This window comes from Crocuta crocuta, unplaced genomic scaffold (genome assembly GCF_008692635.1).
Source record: "Crocuta crocuta isolate KB4526 unplaced genomic scaffold, BGI_CrCroc_1.0 scaffold344, whole genome shotgun sequence".
Taxonomy (NCBI): Eukaryota; Metazoa; Chordata; class Mammalia; order Carnivora; family Hyaenidae; genus Crocuta; species Crocuta crocuta.
Genome location: NW_027533081.1, coordinates 273,979 through 290,061, shown reverse-complemented (window position 1 = coordinate 290,061; position 16,083 = coordinate 273,979). Strand labels below are relative to the sequence as shown.

Below are 16,083 nucleotides of genomic sequence, written 5' to 3'. Positions count from 1 at the left end.
CACAGCGTAGACAGACACCCTGCTTATCAAGTCATGGCTTGTGTGGCCTATCAGCTAGATGGACAGTTTTCTTCATGGGCTTTAGGATGTGGACACTGGCCTAGTGCTAACCAGGCCCTGGAGTGGCAAACGGGGACCAGAAAGGCAGGGGCTCCGGCCGAAGGGAGGGCAGACGGCACCTGGTGAACGCGCAGCCGATGCGCAGGTCCAGCTCCTGCCGGGCGTCCACCGACAGCGCCTCGTTATGGTCGGGCTCGCCCAGGCGGGCCATGGCGGCGCAGATGTCCGTGTCCGTGATGGAGCTGAACCTGGCCCGGAACACCGTCTTTTCGCCACTGTGGGTTGGATTCATGATGGGCAGCACGGCATCTAGGACCTGGGGGAGGCGGCCCAGCTGTAACCCACTGCTGAGGTCTCCTGCTCCACACGGCGCCTGTGAGGCCCGGGGCTGCACCTTGACGTGAGTGACTCCCTCTCCATCCTGCCAGACCCTCCTCCACCTCCTTCCCTGTCCAGAAGCCTCGGTCTCCCCACAGCACTCCGGCTACGTGGCTGCTCTTCCATCCACTGACAAACCTGTTCAAACATCCTCCCTCTTACTACCACCCTTTCTCTCATCTTCTGCTCTCATTCGCCCCCAACCAGGAAATGCTATTGCTATGGATGCAAGGGAGCTCAGTCACGAAGTCCATCCCGCTTGACCCACTTCCCTTCCTTCTAGAGGGCAGAGTGCCAGGAGGGGTGGGTGGAACTTTTGAGAGACTGGAGAATAGCCAGGGAAGGAAAACAGAGCGAGAGGAAAAGGCAAAGGGCAGGAGGGAGAAGGGCGCAAGGGACCCCCATGGTATGGGGCTTGGGGAGGGAGAGGGGGCTCAGGGCTAAAGCACAGCAGGGGCCTGGAGCCAGACTCACTAAGAAGGCCGTGCAGTGGGAGGGGAGTCACACTGGAGCCTCGCCATGCAGATTCTTTACAGGGAAGAGGTGCCTTTGTTTCTGAGGGGAGAGATCCTGGTGAGCCTCCACCCCCAGATGCAAAGGCCCCCCAGGGGAGGAGCAGCCCTGCAGGGGAGGGGCCTGGAGAGGAGGGTCTGGGAAGGGACAATGCACGGTCATGTTTGCTGAGGGTACAGAGGCAGGAAGGTGAGCTGCACGAGGGGTCACCTCCCGCTGGGATCAGCATGGGGGTGCCACAGCCACAGCCGTGGCAGGCACCTGCTTCCCTGCAGGGAGGGTGGAGATGGGAGGTGGGAGAGCATCCTGGTTAGGGAGAAGACAGTGAAGGCTGGAGGTGAGAAAAGGAGCGAGGAATGTTGCCAAGTGGCAACCAGCCCTGGCCAAAGGTCCCTGAAAGGTGCCCAGTAGGCCGGGATGCTGAAAGCCAACCCTCTCCTTGAGACAGCTTGATTGGGAAACTCCCATCCATCCAGAAAATTCTGCCCTTTCTATGTTTGCTCTCAGAGCGTGCCCCAGCAGGGGAAGTAACACTCCTTCACCCTTGGTAGAGTCCATGCATTTGAAAGTGTCTATGGAATTTCCAAAATAAAGGAGGGAAAAAGGCTATTTCTCAGGCAACGTAGCTGATTCCCGACTGCGGCCCCAGAATGGGGTGACTGCGAGTGAGGTCGGTGGGACGGCCGGCAGTGAGAAGCCCACTGGGCACACCTCTTACCTCAAAGCAGATGTTCTCTCCTTCCTTGTCACAGTCCAGCCACAGCACGATGTAGTCGCAGCCTTTGCCTTCCACCTGCCACACAGCACATAGCGACTGGCACCGCCACAGCCCAGCCCCGCAGCCCCACCCACGGCGCTCCTGCCTGGCCCCGGAGTCCCGAGTAGGAGGGCTGGTGCCCACAGCAGGGCCCGGGCTGAGCGAGGCGCTGGCTGCACTTAGGCTGCCTTAGCCACTCGGAGAACTGACTTAGAACTTAGTTTTTTGGGCACAAAAAAGTCATCAACGCGATACTGCACGGCAAAAGGGCTGAAATAAGCCTCATTGTTAATAGTGGTTCTTAGTGGGATCAGAAATGATTTGCTCTTCCTTCTACTTTTTTATATTTTCCAGGTGTAGAGCATTTGTTTTAAAATTAGAAAAACCACCACCAGCACCAAACAATTTAAAAACCAGAATTTCTGCTCCCCAGGGCTGCGTGACAGGGCCGCCCAGGTCCTCTAGGCCACTGTTGTGATGGAAGAGGCCTGAAAGGCCTCTCGGGGGCCAGAAAGGGCTGCAAGCCCAGCCCAGGGCATCCAGCAAAGGCCTCCTTTCAAAGAAATGGGGAAGGGCTCAGGAGGGCGCCTGCAGTGCAGGGGTGGGGCCTCCGTGGGTGCCTGCGCTCTAGCCCGCCCCACACACCTGCAGGAACTTCACCATGTTCAGCTTGGGGTTAGCTTCCTTCTTCTCAGTCGGGGCTTGGCTGAACAGCTCTGCAGGGTCCACCTTGTCCCACTTGTTGTACTTCCCTGCAAACCACAGCCACAGTGACAACTGAATCACACTTTCTGGCTCACAGGGCGTGACCTCTCCAATCGTCACAACCCCAGGAGGATGGTGGTGGTCTCGCCTCAAAAGCAGGGGGAGCGAGGCTTGGAGAACACTTTACCCAGGACAACCTCACAGCCAGAGGCAGCGCTGGGCCTTCATTCCCCTGGGCTGCTGAGGTGACACCACACCTTGGTCACCCACAGAGCCGCCACGGGGCAGGGCTGCTGCTGCTCCAGGCTCACTTCAGGACAAGGCCCTGTGGCTGGAAGTGCCATTCCTGGGCTGGCTCACTTTGCCAGGGCACTGCTATACCACTCATACCTCTGTCTTCTCTTCCAGCCTGAATTTCTGTAACTCTCTCCCTACCTGGCACTGACGGGGGCTCAGGTGATCCCTGTGGGGAATCAGTCTTTTGGGCCTCATATCTGGTACATCCACCTACTTCTCTACTCAGGGCTCAGTGCTTGCATGCTTAGCCCTCTGGCTTTCTTTTAGTCTCCATCTTGTGCAGCCTGGGAGAACAGGGTCAGATATAGTCAAGTTTAAATTTTGTTATATGCTTTTATTTACTTTGGAGAGAGACACAAAGTACGGGCAGGAGAGGGGCAGAGAGAGACACAGAATCTGAAGCAGGCTCCAGGCTCTGAGGTGTCAGCACAGAGCCTGATGTGGGGATCAAACTCATGAATCACAAGACCAAGATCTGAGACAGTTAGACGCTTAACCGACTGAGCCACCTAGGTGCCCCAAGTCAAGTTTAAGTCCTAGCTCCCCACATGCTGGCTGGTGATAAAACTCAGTCCAAGTGCTTGGTAACACAACTGAACTGATGTCATTGTTGTCACTGAGCAACAAGGAGACCTTGCTGTGTGCTAAGCTCTTGACCTTCACTGTCACACTTAGTCCTCAAACAATCCTTGGAAGTGGATGGCACTGTCGTAAGACCCACTTCACACATGTGGAACAGCCATAGGGCCCTGCACCTAGCTCTGCTGGCTCTTGCAAGGTGACATAACAATGATACCAGGATAACAATGACAGCCACCAAATGACCACCAGACAATAGTCATATTCAGCAGGAACCACCTCCCCAGGCCCCCCTGAGGTGGACATCCCCTGCCTCTAGGAAGCACAGGAAGGAGCATAGGGCATGCAGTGACTAAGGGGTGCCTCTGGGATGGGGATCCAGGGACACTGAGCTCCGAAGCCTGGGTTATGGGCACGTCACCCCAGGCCACTGGTCATCCCTCCATGATGTGCTGGCCTCAGGACTCACGGCTTCTGCACAAACTTCTCACCTGGAGCCTTCCCCTGGCTCCAACTAGACCTGAGGCAGCACTTCACAGAGCTTCCCTCAGCAGGATGGAGGGCAGGCAGGGTGTGGGGGGCTTACCCAGGAAATCCAAGGTCATCACATGACCACAAACAGATGTCATCTTGAAGCGGACGGGCTGGCTGGCAAAGGTCCCGGTGTACTCATGCACTGAGCATGTTCCGTTCAGCCCTTTGCGCGAAGACATGTTTCCTGCAGAGCAGAAGTGCAGTGGTGGCTGCCCCAGCGAGCCACAGCCGCCACGGAGGCCCCGGGCCCTGGAGCTGCTGCTCCGAGGGCCAGAGTACCCTGTCCCAGAGCGGTCCGTGATGTTCCTTGGGTCACTGTGGGTAACTGAGCGCTGAGAGAGGTCAGGGTTCTCAGGGAAGACACCGCTACCAACCAGCCAGCATGGTGAGCTCCCAACGCTGAGCCCTGTGTCTCTGAAGGCCAGGAGCACCCTCTCTGAACACTCGCAGGAGCAGACGGTTTTGAGCCCTTTCTCTGCATTCCTGCCTTGCTTCTTTCAAACTGTGTTCAAAGGTGTCCAGGGAACTCATTATCAAATCCCATGATTTTCTCATGCTCCCTCCGAACAACCCCCCCCAGACAGCCCATTGGCTGACCTTTCTTAGCCTCTGGGGAGCGGGCCCATCTCCCCTCCCCTCCAGAGGGATGCTAGCCCACTGTCCTGGCCAAGGGGAGGTCATGGTGGACATCTGCCATTTCTGGGTACCCAGTGTGCAAACATCCTTCCTTTCTGGAGTGAACTCAGATAGGAGGGGAAGCAGCACCCCCCAACTATTCCAGTGGCCAGAGCTGGGGCAAGGAAGAGATGTTCCCTTTCTTAGTGCTCTGGTGTTTCAGGAGGGCTGTAGCCAAGGGTCAGCCTAGTGGCTACTCTTGACTGACATGAGGCACACAGACTGCAGCTGTAGCAGTCATGGGTTGAGGGCAGTGGGAGGGGTCCTGTGGTGACAATGTCCGTGGCATGGCCTCAGACTTAGACTGGGGTCCAAGACTGGGGTCAAATTTAGACCAGGGTGGGGTCTTGGCTCTTTCTTCTTCCTTCTGGTGAATTCCCTTTCTGTGTAAGTTACCAGGGCTGGTTGCTGCTTATGACCACCAACATGACAGGCACGGCGCTCTGGCCTGCTCGGTGCTACGCTATGAAGTGTGCCTGTACCTTGCTGAAGGTACACACTGGGCCCTGGCTCACACTGGGTGTGGCAGTAAATGCACCTCCCAGTGACTGATACCAAGGTGCTTCATTAACACCTGCTGTTCTGAACCAAGTCAACTCCAGAGGGCCGGAAAAAGAAAGAAATAACCACGCTCACAGATTCCCCCCGGGGCTGGTCTTCCCTACCTCGAGAGAGGATTTTAGCAATAGACTGGGCCAAGGATGGCTTTTCTGCAACCATGAGCACAGTCCTCATCTTGTCTTAAAGCTGCCAAGGGCTTTGGCCCTTTCCACTCCAGTCTCAGAGAGATGGTAATGAAGTTCAGAAATTGCTCTTCTGCAGCTCAACACTCCTGTCAGCACTGACTCCTGAAGAGAAGAAAAGACACACAGAAAACAGCAATGCTTCTAATGGAACCTCAACCGCTAAGAAGGAAATTCACTTAAAAAAACCAAAAACAGGGGCGCCTGGGGGGACTCAGTCAGTCAAGTGCCTGACTCTTGGTCTCAGCTCAGGTCTTGATCTCAGAGTCGTGAGTTCAAGGTAGTTGGGCTCCGTGCTGGGCATGAAGCCTACTTAAAAAAACAAAAACCAAAAAACACCCCCAAAAACAGGGGGGCCTAGCTGGCTCAGTTGGTATAACATGTGATTCTTGATCTCGAGGTTGTGAGTTTGAGCCCTGTGTTGGTCAAAGTTTACTTAAACAAACAAACAAACAAGGGGTGCCTGGTGGCTTGGGGTTGGTTAAACGTTGGGCTTTGGCCCAGGTCATGATCTCATGGTTCGTAAGTTCAAGCCTCATGTCCAGCTCTCTGCTGTCAGCACAGACTCCACTTCAGATCCTCTCTTCCCCCCCTTCCCCTCTCACTCTCTCAAAAATAATAAAACCAACCAACCAACCAACAAAAAGAAACCTGAGGTATGAAAAAGAAGTTAGGGAAACTTGAAGACACTGAACAAACGAGGGCAATGGAACTGGCTCAGAGATGACCCTGGGTTTTTGGGTTCCTTTGGGAGACAGTGACATGGTCCCATGACCTCAGGTCAGTCTTCTCCCCGGATCCATGCTACAAAGACTTTGGGGCCTTTGGACCTGGACTGATGTGCTGGGGTAGGGCAGATGGCCCTTCTCCCAGGCAATGATTCTGTTTACTCCCCAGGGCTGAGTGCAACACCTCCACCTCAGCATTGAGCTGAGCTCACCTCAGCTGAGCATTGGATGCCCTGGGACATTTTATAAGATGCAGATGCCCAGGCCACATCCTCCAGGTCTTTCTGATTCACAGCTGGGTCTGAGACCCACTGGTCAGGGAATCCAGTCCCCAGAACTTACTAGCCCCTTTCCAATGAGTACCGATCTACCTTCCTGCCTGCCTCACGCAACCTCCAGCATCACAGGCCATGCTCTGGCCAATTAAATGGAACACTACTGTCTAAAGAAAAACATATTCTAGGGGTGCCTGGGTGGCTCAGTCGGTTAAGCGTCCGACTTCGGCTCAGGTCATGATCTCACGGTTCATGGATTCAAGCCCCACATTGGTCTCTGTGCTAACAGCTAGCTCAGAGCCTGGAGCCTGCTTCAGATTCTGCCTCCTTCTCTCTCTGACTCTCCCCTGCTTACACTGTCTCTCTCTCAGAAATACATTTAAAAATTTAAAAAAAGAAAAAAAAAGGAAAACATATTTTCAAGCCTCCATTCCCTTGATTGGAATTCTCCGCCAAGCCTGGAGAATGCAGCTTAACTGTGTGACAGCCAGGCTCTAGTGCTAACTCTTGTTTACAGAGCTCTTCTAACACCCACTGACGGGATAAGTTGTTTCCTGCTGTCCCCAGTCCCTTACAATGGACTGCGCACTGTGTCATGGTCAGTTACTGACCACCAGCATAGGAGCAATAGCTGGTCCCATGACTGATACAGGACATCTAATAAATAAATGGCTAAATAAAAGAAACACGGGCCCTTTCTCTCTCTCTCTTTTTTAAAGCTTCTTTCTTTCTTTCTTTCTTTCNCCCGAACCCACGAACAGCGAGATCATGACCTAAGCAAAAGTCGGACGCTTAACCGACTAAGCCACCCAGGCGCCCCTTTTTCTTTTGAGAGAGAAGCAGAGAGAGAGCACAGGGGAGGGGCAGGGAGAGAGAATCTCAAGGGAAAGAGGGAGAGAGACAATCCCAAGCAGGCTCCACGCCATTAGCTCGGAGCCCAACTTGGGGCTTGAATTCCCCAACTGTGAGATCATGACCTGAGCTGAAATCAAGAGTCGGATGCTTAACTGACTGAGCCACCCAGCTGCCCCTGTCTTTTTGATCATTATAGATACCACCCTGACGTTGATAAATATGACACTGTATTAAAAAACAAAACAAAACATGACTTCTATTGAGACAACTAAGCCACCTTCCAGGAGGAAAGTTAAAGCTAGATTCCTACTTTATAATTTCCACCAAAATAGATTCCAGATCTAGCAAAACGATGAAACTAGAAAAATACTAGAAGAAAACATCAATTTTGGTATGAAAGACACCTAAGGATTTCAGAAGCTCAGAAGTACACTTCTTCACATTTATTTTCTTTCCTGTGAATGGTATAGTCATATTTTTTTATCCTTTTTCTTTCCAGCTGGATTGCTGTTTTTTTATTTTTAGGAACTGTTTATATAATGAGGAAACTAGCGCTTTGTCGTAGGAGCACCAACAACAGCCATCATGGCAAAGCAGAGGTAACATGTTTACTGTTTACTCTAACAGTAAAGTGGTAAACTATGAGCAAGTACTGACTGAATGAACGACCCGCATGTATGAAAGAATTTTACCTGCAAAGTAAAGAATAAAAATACTTTTGGATGTCTAAATTTTAAAAATGGACTTTAGGGGCGCCTGGGTGGCTTAGTCGGTTAAGCGTCCGACTTTCGCTTAGGTCATGATCTCGCGGTTCGTGGGTTCGAGCCCTGCGTCAGGCTCTGTGCTGACTGCCAGCTCAGAGCCTGGAGCCTGTTTCAGTCTGTGACTCCCTCTCTCTCTGACTCTCCCCTGCTCACGCTGTCTCTCTCTCTCTCCAAGAAATAAAAAAATAAGAATAATAAAAAATAAAAAAATAAAAAATAAAAATGGACTTTAAATCTGTATGAATGTTGCAAACACTTCTCAATGTTCTTTTTTCCTATGGTATCAGTTTCTGTAAGTTTCATATTTCTACTATTCCTCTTCACACCCAAGGAGCCTAAATACCTTTTCAGTAACTAATTAACAGATTCTTCTCCAAAGATCCCTTTAGAGAGAGGGCACGTGGGTGGCTCAGTCGGTTAAGCATCCAGTTCTTGACTCTGGCTCAGGTCATGATCTCATGGTTCATGAGACCTCACTGTCCGCACAGAGCCTGCTTGGGATTCTCTCTCCCTCTCCCTCTGCCCCTCACCTGCTTGTGCTCTTTCTCTCTCAAAATAAATAAATAAAAACTTTTTAAAAAAGATCACTTTTAGAGAAAAATGTTTTACCCTAGCATCTTCAAAGGGATTACCTCATTTATCCAGGGCTAAGGATACAACCGGACAGTGCCCAAAAGCGCGCCATCAGCAGCCGCCCCAGTTTCTGGTCATCTGTCCATAGGACAGACTAGTTGTTCCTGCACACTAATACGTGTAGGTCTTTAGCAGTAGTGGCTCTAAAGAAACACACGTTCTAGCTCAACAGTTTATATTTCAGTTCTGCATGAGTACTTTGTGTTGTTCTGGGTCTCACTGATTTACTAGGAAAAAATAGGACTTCCTTTAAGGATTCAGAATCATAGAATCCTGGGAAAGGGACCTCGGTGATGATCTGGTACAACCATCTCAAAGAAGAACAAACTAAGACTCAGAGAAAGGGATTTTCCAAAGGTTACCTGGGAAGTTTGTTGAGTTGGGGCTGAAATTCATGATTCCTTACTTCCAGCAGGGTACCTTCTTTTGTTTTAACTGCACCAGGTTCCACCTCTTAAAAGAATTCTCCAGTTTTAACTGAGATTAATTTTCTGTGATTATTTGGGGCCTATTTTTCCACTAAGGCACACTGATTTCAAAAGGGAAGTCAATGAGAATAAAAGCTGAAAGCAATGGATTGCCAACTTCATTATACCATCGTTATATCACGTACTGTCTTAACCTTTTTGCTTTATCGATGTTATTATTTTCTTAAGTTTTTGCTTTTTTAAAAAATCTTTTTTTTAAACATCTCTGCTTTTTTAAAAAATCTTAAATATACATTTTCAAAAAGGGAAACTGTATGTAGCTTTGTAGGAACTGAACACCTGTAATCAATGGCCAGAACTGGGTTCTTTCCATAACCTACGTGGTGTATCAGGTTTGATCTTGCTGCCTGTTACAGCTGAACCTAAAGTTTATTCTTATTTCAAAAGAGGAGATCAGCAAGTGCTAAGGGAGTGCTGACAGCAAATCCACAGGCTAGCCTGTTAACTGGGCTGTCCACTATCAACCGCAATACCATCAGTGGTGTGTGTCCTTTGGGAGACGCTGTACATAAGGTCCTTTCTGTCAGTCTTATGAACAAGTGAACTTGGCTTAGGAGCAGAGGCCTAGCAGTGGTCCAAATAGCATTTAGAGCCCTAGGATTTCCCACCTTAGTAACTTAACCCAATACCCGTGGAGTCAGGAAGAGGAAAGAATGCTCCTGCTCTGGAGCCAAACAGTTGCTACAAACTGCTACTTTGTTTAATCTTGCAACAGCTCTACCAGGCGGGCCCTGTAATTTTTTTAAACCATGATTAAACGAGGTTCAGAACAATTCAGACTAGTGCCAGGTGACCTTTGCCAAGGTTTTGGGGACCCCAGGGCTAAATGGCCATCAAGCCCACGTTGGGTTGACTTCTCCAGGTCCTGTTCCCAAAGGCTTTGTGCTAAAGAGGCAAGATAAGGCCATCGTCTTCCTTTTTACCTGCGAGAAATGACTGCCCCTGGATTCCAGCTGTTTTGGTCACAAAAGGACCCTCTCTCATATCCATTAACAACTCAGAGAAACACAGCCAGTGGCCCACGACTGAGCCAGGGCCCAGGCGGCGGCGCGTGGAGCGTGCCTTGACTTGGTCCCCACCGCTGCGCGGCCCCGCCGAACCTCAGTTTCCCTACTCGTGACAACAGATTCAGACAACAGGTCCCCACTTCAGACACAGGTCGATGAAGGAGAGTATTAACTGCAGCGCCTATCCCTTCCAGGCACGGGGCTAAGCGCTGGCCGATCATCACCTCCCTGAAACCCCAGTGCAAGCCCCGGGGCGGGAAAGAGGCGGCGGGAATGCAAGGAGGTCCTCTCCCAAGCCCCCGGGCCTGGAGACCCCTCGGCGTCCGGCCAGCATCCGGGAAACGTGCCCCCAAAAGGCCGGCGCTTCCCACTTCCCCGCGCCGCCCGCCGCTCACCCGCAGCCCCACCGCGGCTCCCGCCTCGGCTCCCGCTTCAGCTTTCGCTCGGGGAGGGGTTGGGGGCGGACTCGGCAACCTCTACTTCCGGCTCCGGCCGCGGCTGGCGTACCTTCGTCTGAATCCCGGTGCGCGCACGTCCGCGGCCGAGAGTTCCGTGGCTGCCACGTTCCGGAAGCACAGTCCGCAGTCAGCCCTTGCTCGCCGCGGTCGTTTGGAATCCCCAAGCCCTCCAACCCAGAGCCCTCCTCGCAGGGGTCCTTGGAGGGGTTCCCCCCCAAACCTCCATCCTGACCCCTTCACGCGGCCTCCCCAAGTCCTCTGCCTTATTCTCCGCTACCGCTTTTGCAAAATTGACATTTATGATGATAAAAACCGGATATGCATGAAAATATATATGCTGTTAATAATTAAAATAATTAAAACTGCAGTGCTCGCTTCGGCAGCACATATACTAAAACTGCAGATGTGTGTATAACAGGCTTCTTTCAATGCTATGAACGTTTGTGTATTGAATGAACGAACTGTGTAAAATATATCTGCAAGATGAATTGGGCAGTAAAAGCAATTTGTGTGTGTGTGTGTGTGTGTGTGTGTGTGTGTTAAAGCATTAGGATTATGGAAGGCTTAAAATAATTTTCATGACCTTATTTTAAAATATCTTTAAAATTTTTTTATAGTTCATTTTTGAGACAGAACATGAGCGGGGGAGGGGCAGAGAGGGAGACACAGAATCTGAATAAAATATCTCCTAAATAATAAGAGAATATACACATTTCCCTTGCTCCCTACAGACACTTTCCCCAACCTGACTTTATTGAAATACTAATCCTGATACATGCTCTGGAAAAAGAAAAGTTTTATGATCAAGTTAAGGTTGGGAAATGCCAAAATTTAAAAATCAGAGGGAGATTCATTTTTAAAAGAGAACTCCTGATTCCAAACCCACTCCTTGGCAGGGTCTCCATCTCCAAAATAGCAACTTCATCTCCCTGACTGTTCAAGCCCAGTGCCTTGAAAGCATCCGGGAGTTCTCTCTTTTTCTCACTTGCTGCCCATCCAAAAAATCCTGCCATCCCTGTCTTCAAAATATGTTTGAGATCCAATCAATCCTCCCAGCTTCCACTGCCACCATCCTGATCCAAGCTCCAACTCCCTGATCCAAGTCCGTCTCTTGGACGGACCCTGCACCCTACGGTCTCTTCTCCATACTGTTATAACAGTCAGGACTAAGATTGGATCTAAGGGGTGAGGCCTTCCTGTGGACTCTCAGGTTGACAAATGACCTAAATTCAAAGAGGAACCCTTTGACCTTCCTTCCTTAATGCACAGGTGCCTCGTAGTGGTGTAAGGGATACCTAAGAGCTCCCTAATCTTTCTTCTCTCTTTTTGGGCATAGGCTTGATGGGGTTTTGGAGCGACGGGGTCTGGAGCTGACGGCCAAAAAAGAATTCTTAAGATGTCTTTGGTACAAAAAAAAACAGAACAAACAAACAAAAAAACCGCCGTGATTTTATGAAAGCATGGGGACAGGACCCCATGGGCAGAAAGTGATGCCTTGGGGTTGTGGTAGGTAACTGATTATATACCTTCAGGTTGGGAGGGGGTTAGGGATAGTGTAAGTCTCTAAGGAAATCTGGAAGCAAGTTTTCCAGGAACTTGGGGGGCTAGCTGCTGCCAGGAAAATGTCGTTTATTACTGTTTAGTAAAAACTCGGGCATGAGACCCTTTAGATGTCTATCAGTGGGCCATAAGCTTGGAGTGTGATTGCCAACATATAGCTTGGCGGGGGGTGAGATAAAGGAAGCTTCCAAAAGAATTCATTGTTAAAGTTTATTTATTTATTTATTTATTTATTTATTTATTTTTGAGAGAGAATGTGTGAGTCAGGGGGTGGGCAGAGAGAGAGGAGAGAATCCCAAGCATGCCTCACACTGTCAGCGTGGAGCCAAACGTGGGGCTCGAACCCACATACTGTGAGATCATGACCTGAGCTGAAGTTGGACTGAGCCACGCAGGCGACCTTCCAAAAGAATGTTTATAGGTTAAAGTAGATTTACAGGATCCTGGGAGTCCAGATAATGTTAAGCTAAGATTGCCTTTTGCCCTTAGCAAAACGTCATTATTGAGGCAGCTGAGCTCCCAGAAGAAGGTCACCCCGCCTGTCTCAAGGACATGTCGACGGGCTGTAAATGGTAAGAAATTTTAATTTTTCATTTGCCTTTGTTTCCCAAATCAGGCTGAGCCATGGTCTTGACCATACTGTTAAGAGTTAACACCCACCCAGTGCTTACTCTGTTCCAGGCAATTTTCTATTATTGGTGCATTTAATTCTTATTATTATGAATGAGACAATTATTAATAACAATAATTAATATCACTCTTATCCTCATTTTACACATGAAGAAAAAGGTCACACAGACGTAAATGGCAGAGCCAGCTTTCAAGACTAGGCAGCCCCGTTTCAGAAGCCAAGTTCTCAACCACTGGCTGTGGGGCTTCTCACTGCCTTCTCATTCTCTTTATCTTTTCAGGCTTCCATCTGTGCTGACTCAGCCTCACTGTTGGGATCCTGGAGAGACAAGGTCACTATATCCTGCACGGGAAGTGGCAGCAACATTGTGGGATATACCTCACACTACCAGCAACTGCTGGGTCCTCAAAGTCCTCCTTTACAAGAATGACAATCGGTCCTTAGGATTCCTGACTCGTTCTCTGGCTCCAAGTTGGGCACATGGTCCCCCTGACTATTGCTGGGCTCCAGGCTGAGACAAAGCTACTTATTCCTGGCATTCCTGTGACATCTCAGTTAAGCCTGAATGGCTCAGAGCTCCAGGCCCCGAGCGAAACACAAACCTTTCCTCTCCTCTAGCACACTCATAACATCTGCTGGGGAAATTTTACTCTTTCTTGTCACCAATATGGTTTGTAAGTCAATTCTGGCATTTTTGTTTTTAGTACTCAAATCTGTATGCCGGCTCCACACGCACCTCTGCTTTCAGGGCTGACTGCAGCCTATTGATAACACTGACCTTTATACTTGGAAGTCAGTTTGGCTGGCTCACGTTTTCCTTCCTCAAATATCTTAAATATGTCATTCCAGTTTCTTCTGGTATAAAACGTTGCTCTCAAGAAGTCTATACTTCACGGACTGGGTGGCTCAGTCGGTGAAGCGTCTGACTTTGGCTCAGGTCATGATCTCACAGTCCGTGGGTTTGAGACCCGTGTCGGGCTCTGTGCTGACAGCTCAGAGCCTGGAGCCTGCTTCGGATCCTGTGTCTCCCTCTCTCTCTGCCCCTCCCCCACTTGCTCTCTGTCTCTCTCTCAAAATAAAGACATAAAAAAAAGGAAGTCTAATAATCTGCTGTTTCTTTTAAAAAAAATTTTAATGTTTATTTTTGAGGAGGGGGAGGGGTAGAGAGAGAGGGAGACACAGAATCTGAAGCAGGGTCTAGGCTCCGAGCCGTCAGGACAGAGCCTGACTTGGGGCTCCAACTCACAAACCGTGAGATCATGACCTGAAGTCGGATGCTTAACCGACTGATCCACCCAAGTGCCCCTGATTTTTCTTTCTCTTGTAAGTTATTTTTATTTTTTTGGCCTCTATGCCCAAAGTATATTTCTTTTTCTTTTAAGTTTGTTAATTTTACTAGAATACATCCTGTGTTGGTCATTGGGATCAGTTTTCTCAGGTTCACAGTTTCCCTGTGAATATATGGTTTCAAAGATTTTGTTTTTCAAATTTAAGGAAAGTTTTCTTGATTCTCTACTATTTATTTGTAGTTGGCTTTGTACTATTCTCTTGTTCTGGCTTTCCTTTTCAGGATCTCCTAATATACAGGTGTTGGATTCTGTGTGTGTGTGTGTGTGTGTGTGTGTGTACCTATCTCCTAAACTTGTAAATTGTTCTCAGATTTGTTTTGTCAGTCTATTTACTTTATATACTTGAAAGAGAAGAACACTGGTAGGAATCTTACATGAACTGATCTCAACCCTTCCTATAAGGTAGTCATCAAACAGCACGGTGCTGGAGTAAGGAGAAAGACAGATAAATGAAATGTAACATAGCTTCCAGTCAAGGACAAACATAGTATCAACTGATTTTTTTTGACATTGGCATCAGAGCAATTCAATAGGAGAAAGGAAAGTCTTTTCAATAAGTGGTACTTGAAACAAATAAACCTCAACTCCCATGGACTAAAAAAAGTTAGTGTAAAACGTACAGACAGTAAAGGGCAGTCATCATAGATGTACACTTGGTGATTCCATTCATATGCAAACACCTGTGTGACCACCATCCAGATGAAGATAAGGAAAATTCCCAACACCCTGGAAGGCACTCTTATTGCCCATACAGTCAGTATTCCCTCTTACATCCTGCTATTAAGGTTTGAATTTGCCCTGTGCTCTGTGTGTGCATGAGTAAATATGTGTAATTAGTGTGGATTCGGGCTCCAAAGTCAGGAAGTAGTGCCTGTAGGGGCACCTGGGTGGCTCAGTGGGTTAACCATCTGACTTCAGCTCAGGTCATGTCTCACAGTGGGTTCAAGCCCCATGGCAGGCTCAGGCTTGTCTGTGTCTCCCCACCCCTCCATCCGTTGTGCACACACTCTTTTTCTCAAAAATAAATAAATAAACCATTAAAAAACAAAAACAAAAAAGGAAGGAGAGCTTGTAATCTCTTCCCAGAAGCAGCAGGGGGCGCTGTGGGCACATCTCTGATTGTTGGGTAAGGTGTTGGCAAGAGGACCAACTCCTGTCTACTTATTTATTTAAGTTCCTTCCTCCCCAGGACTGTGTAGTTCTCCATCTTTTCCTATTCCCACCCTAACTCCATTTCCATCTGAGGATACCACTGGGGGTTATTCTTTGGGGATGGGATGGAGCACAGGGCAGTAGTGGAGTCAGGGCCCAGGCCCTGAGGCAGCAGGGGCTTATGGGGCTGTCTCTCTCTCTCTCAAAGATAAATAAACATTTAAAAAAAAAAAAAAAAAAAGGACAACATGTCATAATCAGGTTAGGTTCAGCCCAGCAATGGCTGAACTAAATGAAATGTGTTTGGTCAAAAATAAATGAAAGAAGAAAATCATACTATCATCTCAAAAGAGGTAGAAGAAGCAACTGGTAAAATTCAACACTTGGTGTATGCTGTAAGGGAAGAAATAAGAAATTAAACGCATAAGGTTTGGAAAGGATGACATAAAACAATTATTTGCAGATAATATGAACTTCTACTTAGAATATTGAGAAGAATCAATTGACAAATTGCCAGAAATTACAGGAGAGATTTATAAGGTGATGTGTAAGATCAATACATGAAAGCCAACAGCATTTCTATATGCCAGCATTAATTAGAAAATGTAATAATAGGGGCTCCTGGCTGGCTCAGTCAGAAGAGCATGTGACTCTTGATCTTGGGGTTGTTAGTTTGAGTCCCACATTGGGTGCAGAGATTACTAAAAAAATAATAAACGTAAAAAAAAGAAAATGTAATAATAAAAAGCATATACCACACCAAAAAATTATAAGATACCTAGGGATAAACCTATAAAAGTTTTTGGAGAGCTATACAGGGCTACTTATAAAACTTAAAAATAAAAAGGGGTGCTTGGGTGGCTCAGTCAGTTGAGAATCCAACTGGATTTTGGCCCAGGTCATGATCTCACAGTTCATGAGTTCAAGCCCTGCGTCTGGGTC

General features: G+C 48.5%; 1 protein-coding gene across 2 annotated transcripts in view; it reads right to left on the bottom strand.

Annotated features, from left to right (window-relative positions):
• TOP3B (DNA topoisomerase III beta) overlaps nt 1-10,450 on the bottom strand; it is a 21,333-nt gene extending 10,883 nt beyond the window's left edge. The window contains exons 1-6 of one of the 2 annotated variants that reach the window (XM_077745897.1): nt 10,387-10,450; nt 5,164-5,346; nt 3,876-4,007; nt 2,354-2,460; nt 1,670-1,744; nt 180-376 (exon numbers count right to left, since the gene is read on the bottom strand). In XM_077745897.1, coding sequence (XP_077602023.1) covers nt 180-376; nt 1,670-1,744; nt 2,354-2,460; nt 3,876-4,007; nt 5,164-5,233 — 581 coding nt within the window. In that variant the 5' untranslated portion in view covers nt 5,234-5,346; nt 10,387-10,450. Of the gene's footprint in view, nt 1-179; nt 377-1,669; nt 1,745-2,353; nt 2,461-3,875; nt 4,008-5,163; nt 5,347-9,907; nt 10,139-10,386 lie in introns of those variants that run through there. The other variant, XM_077745898.1, reaches the window with a different exon arrangement.
• Between the last annotated feature and the right edge of the window lie 5,633 nt (nt 10,451-16,083).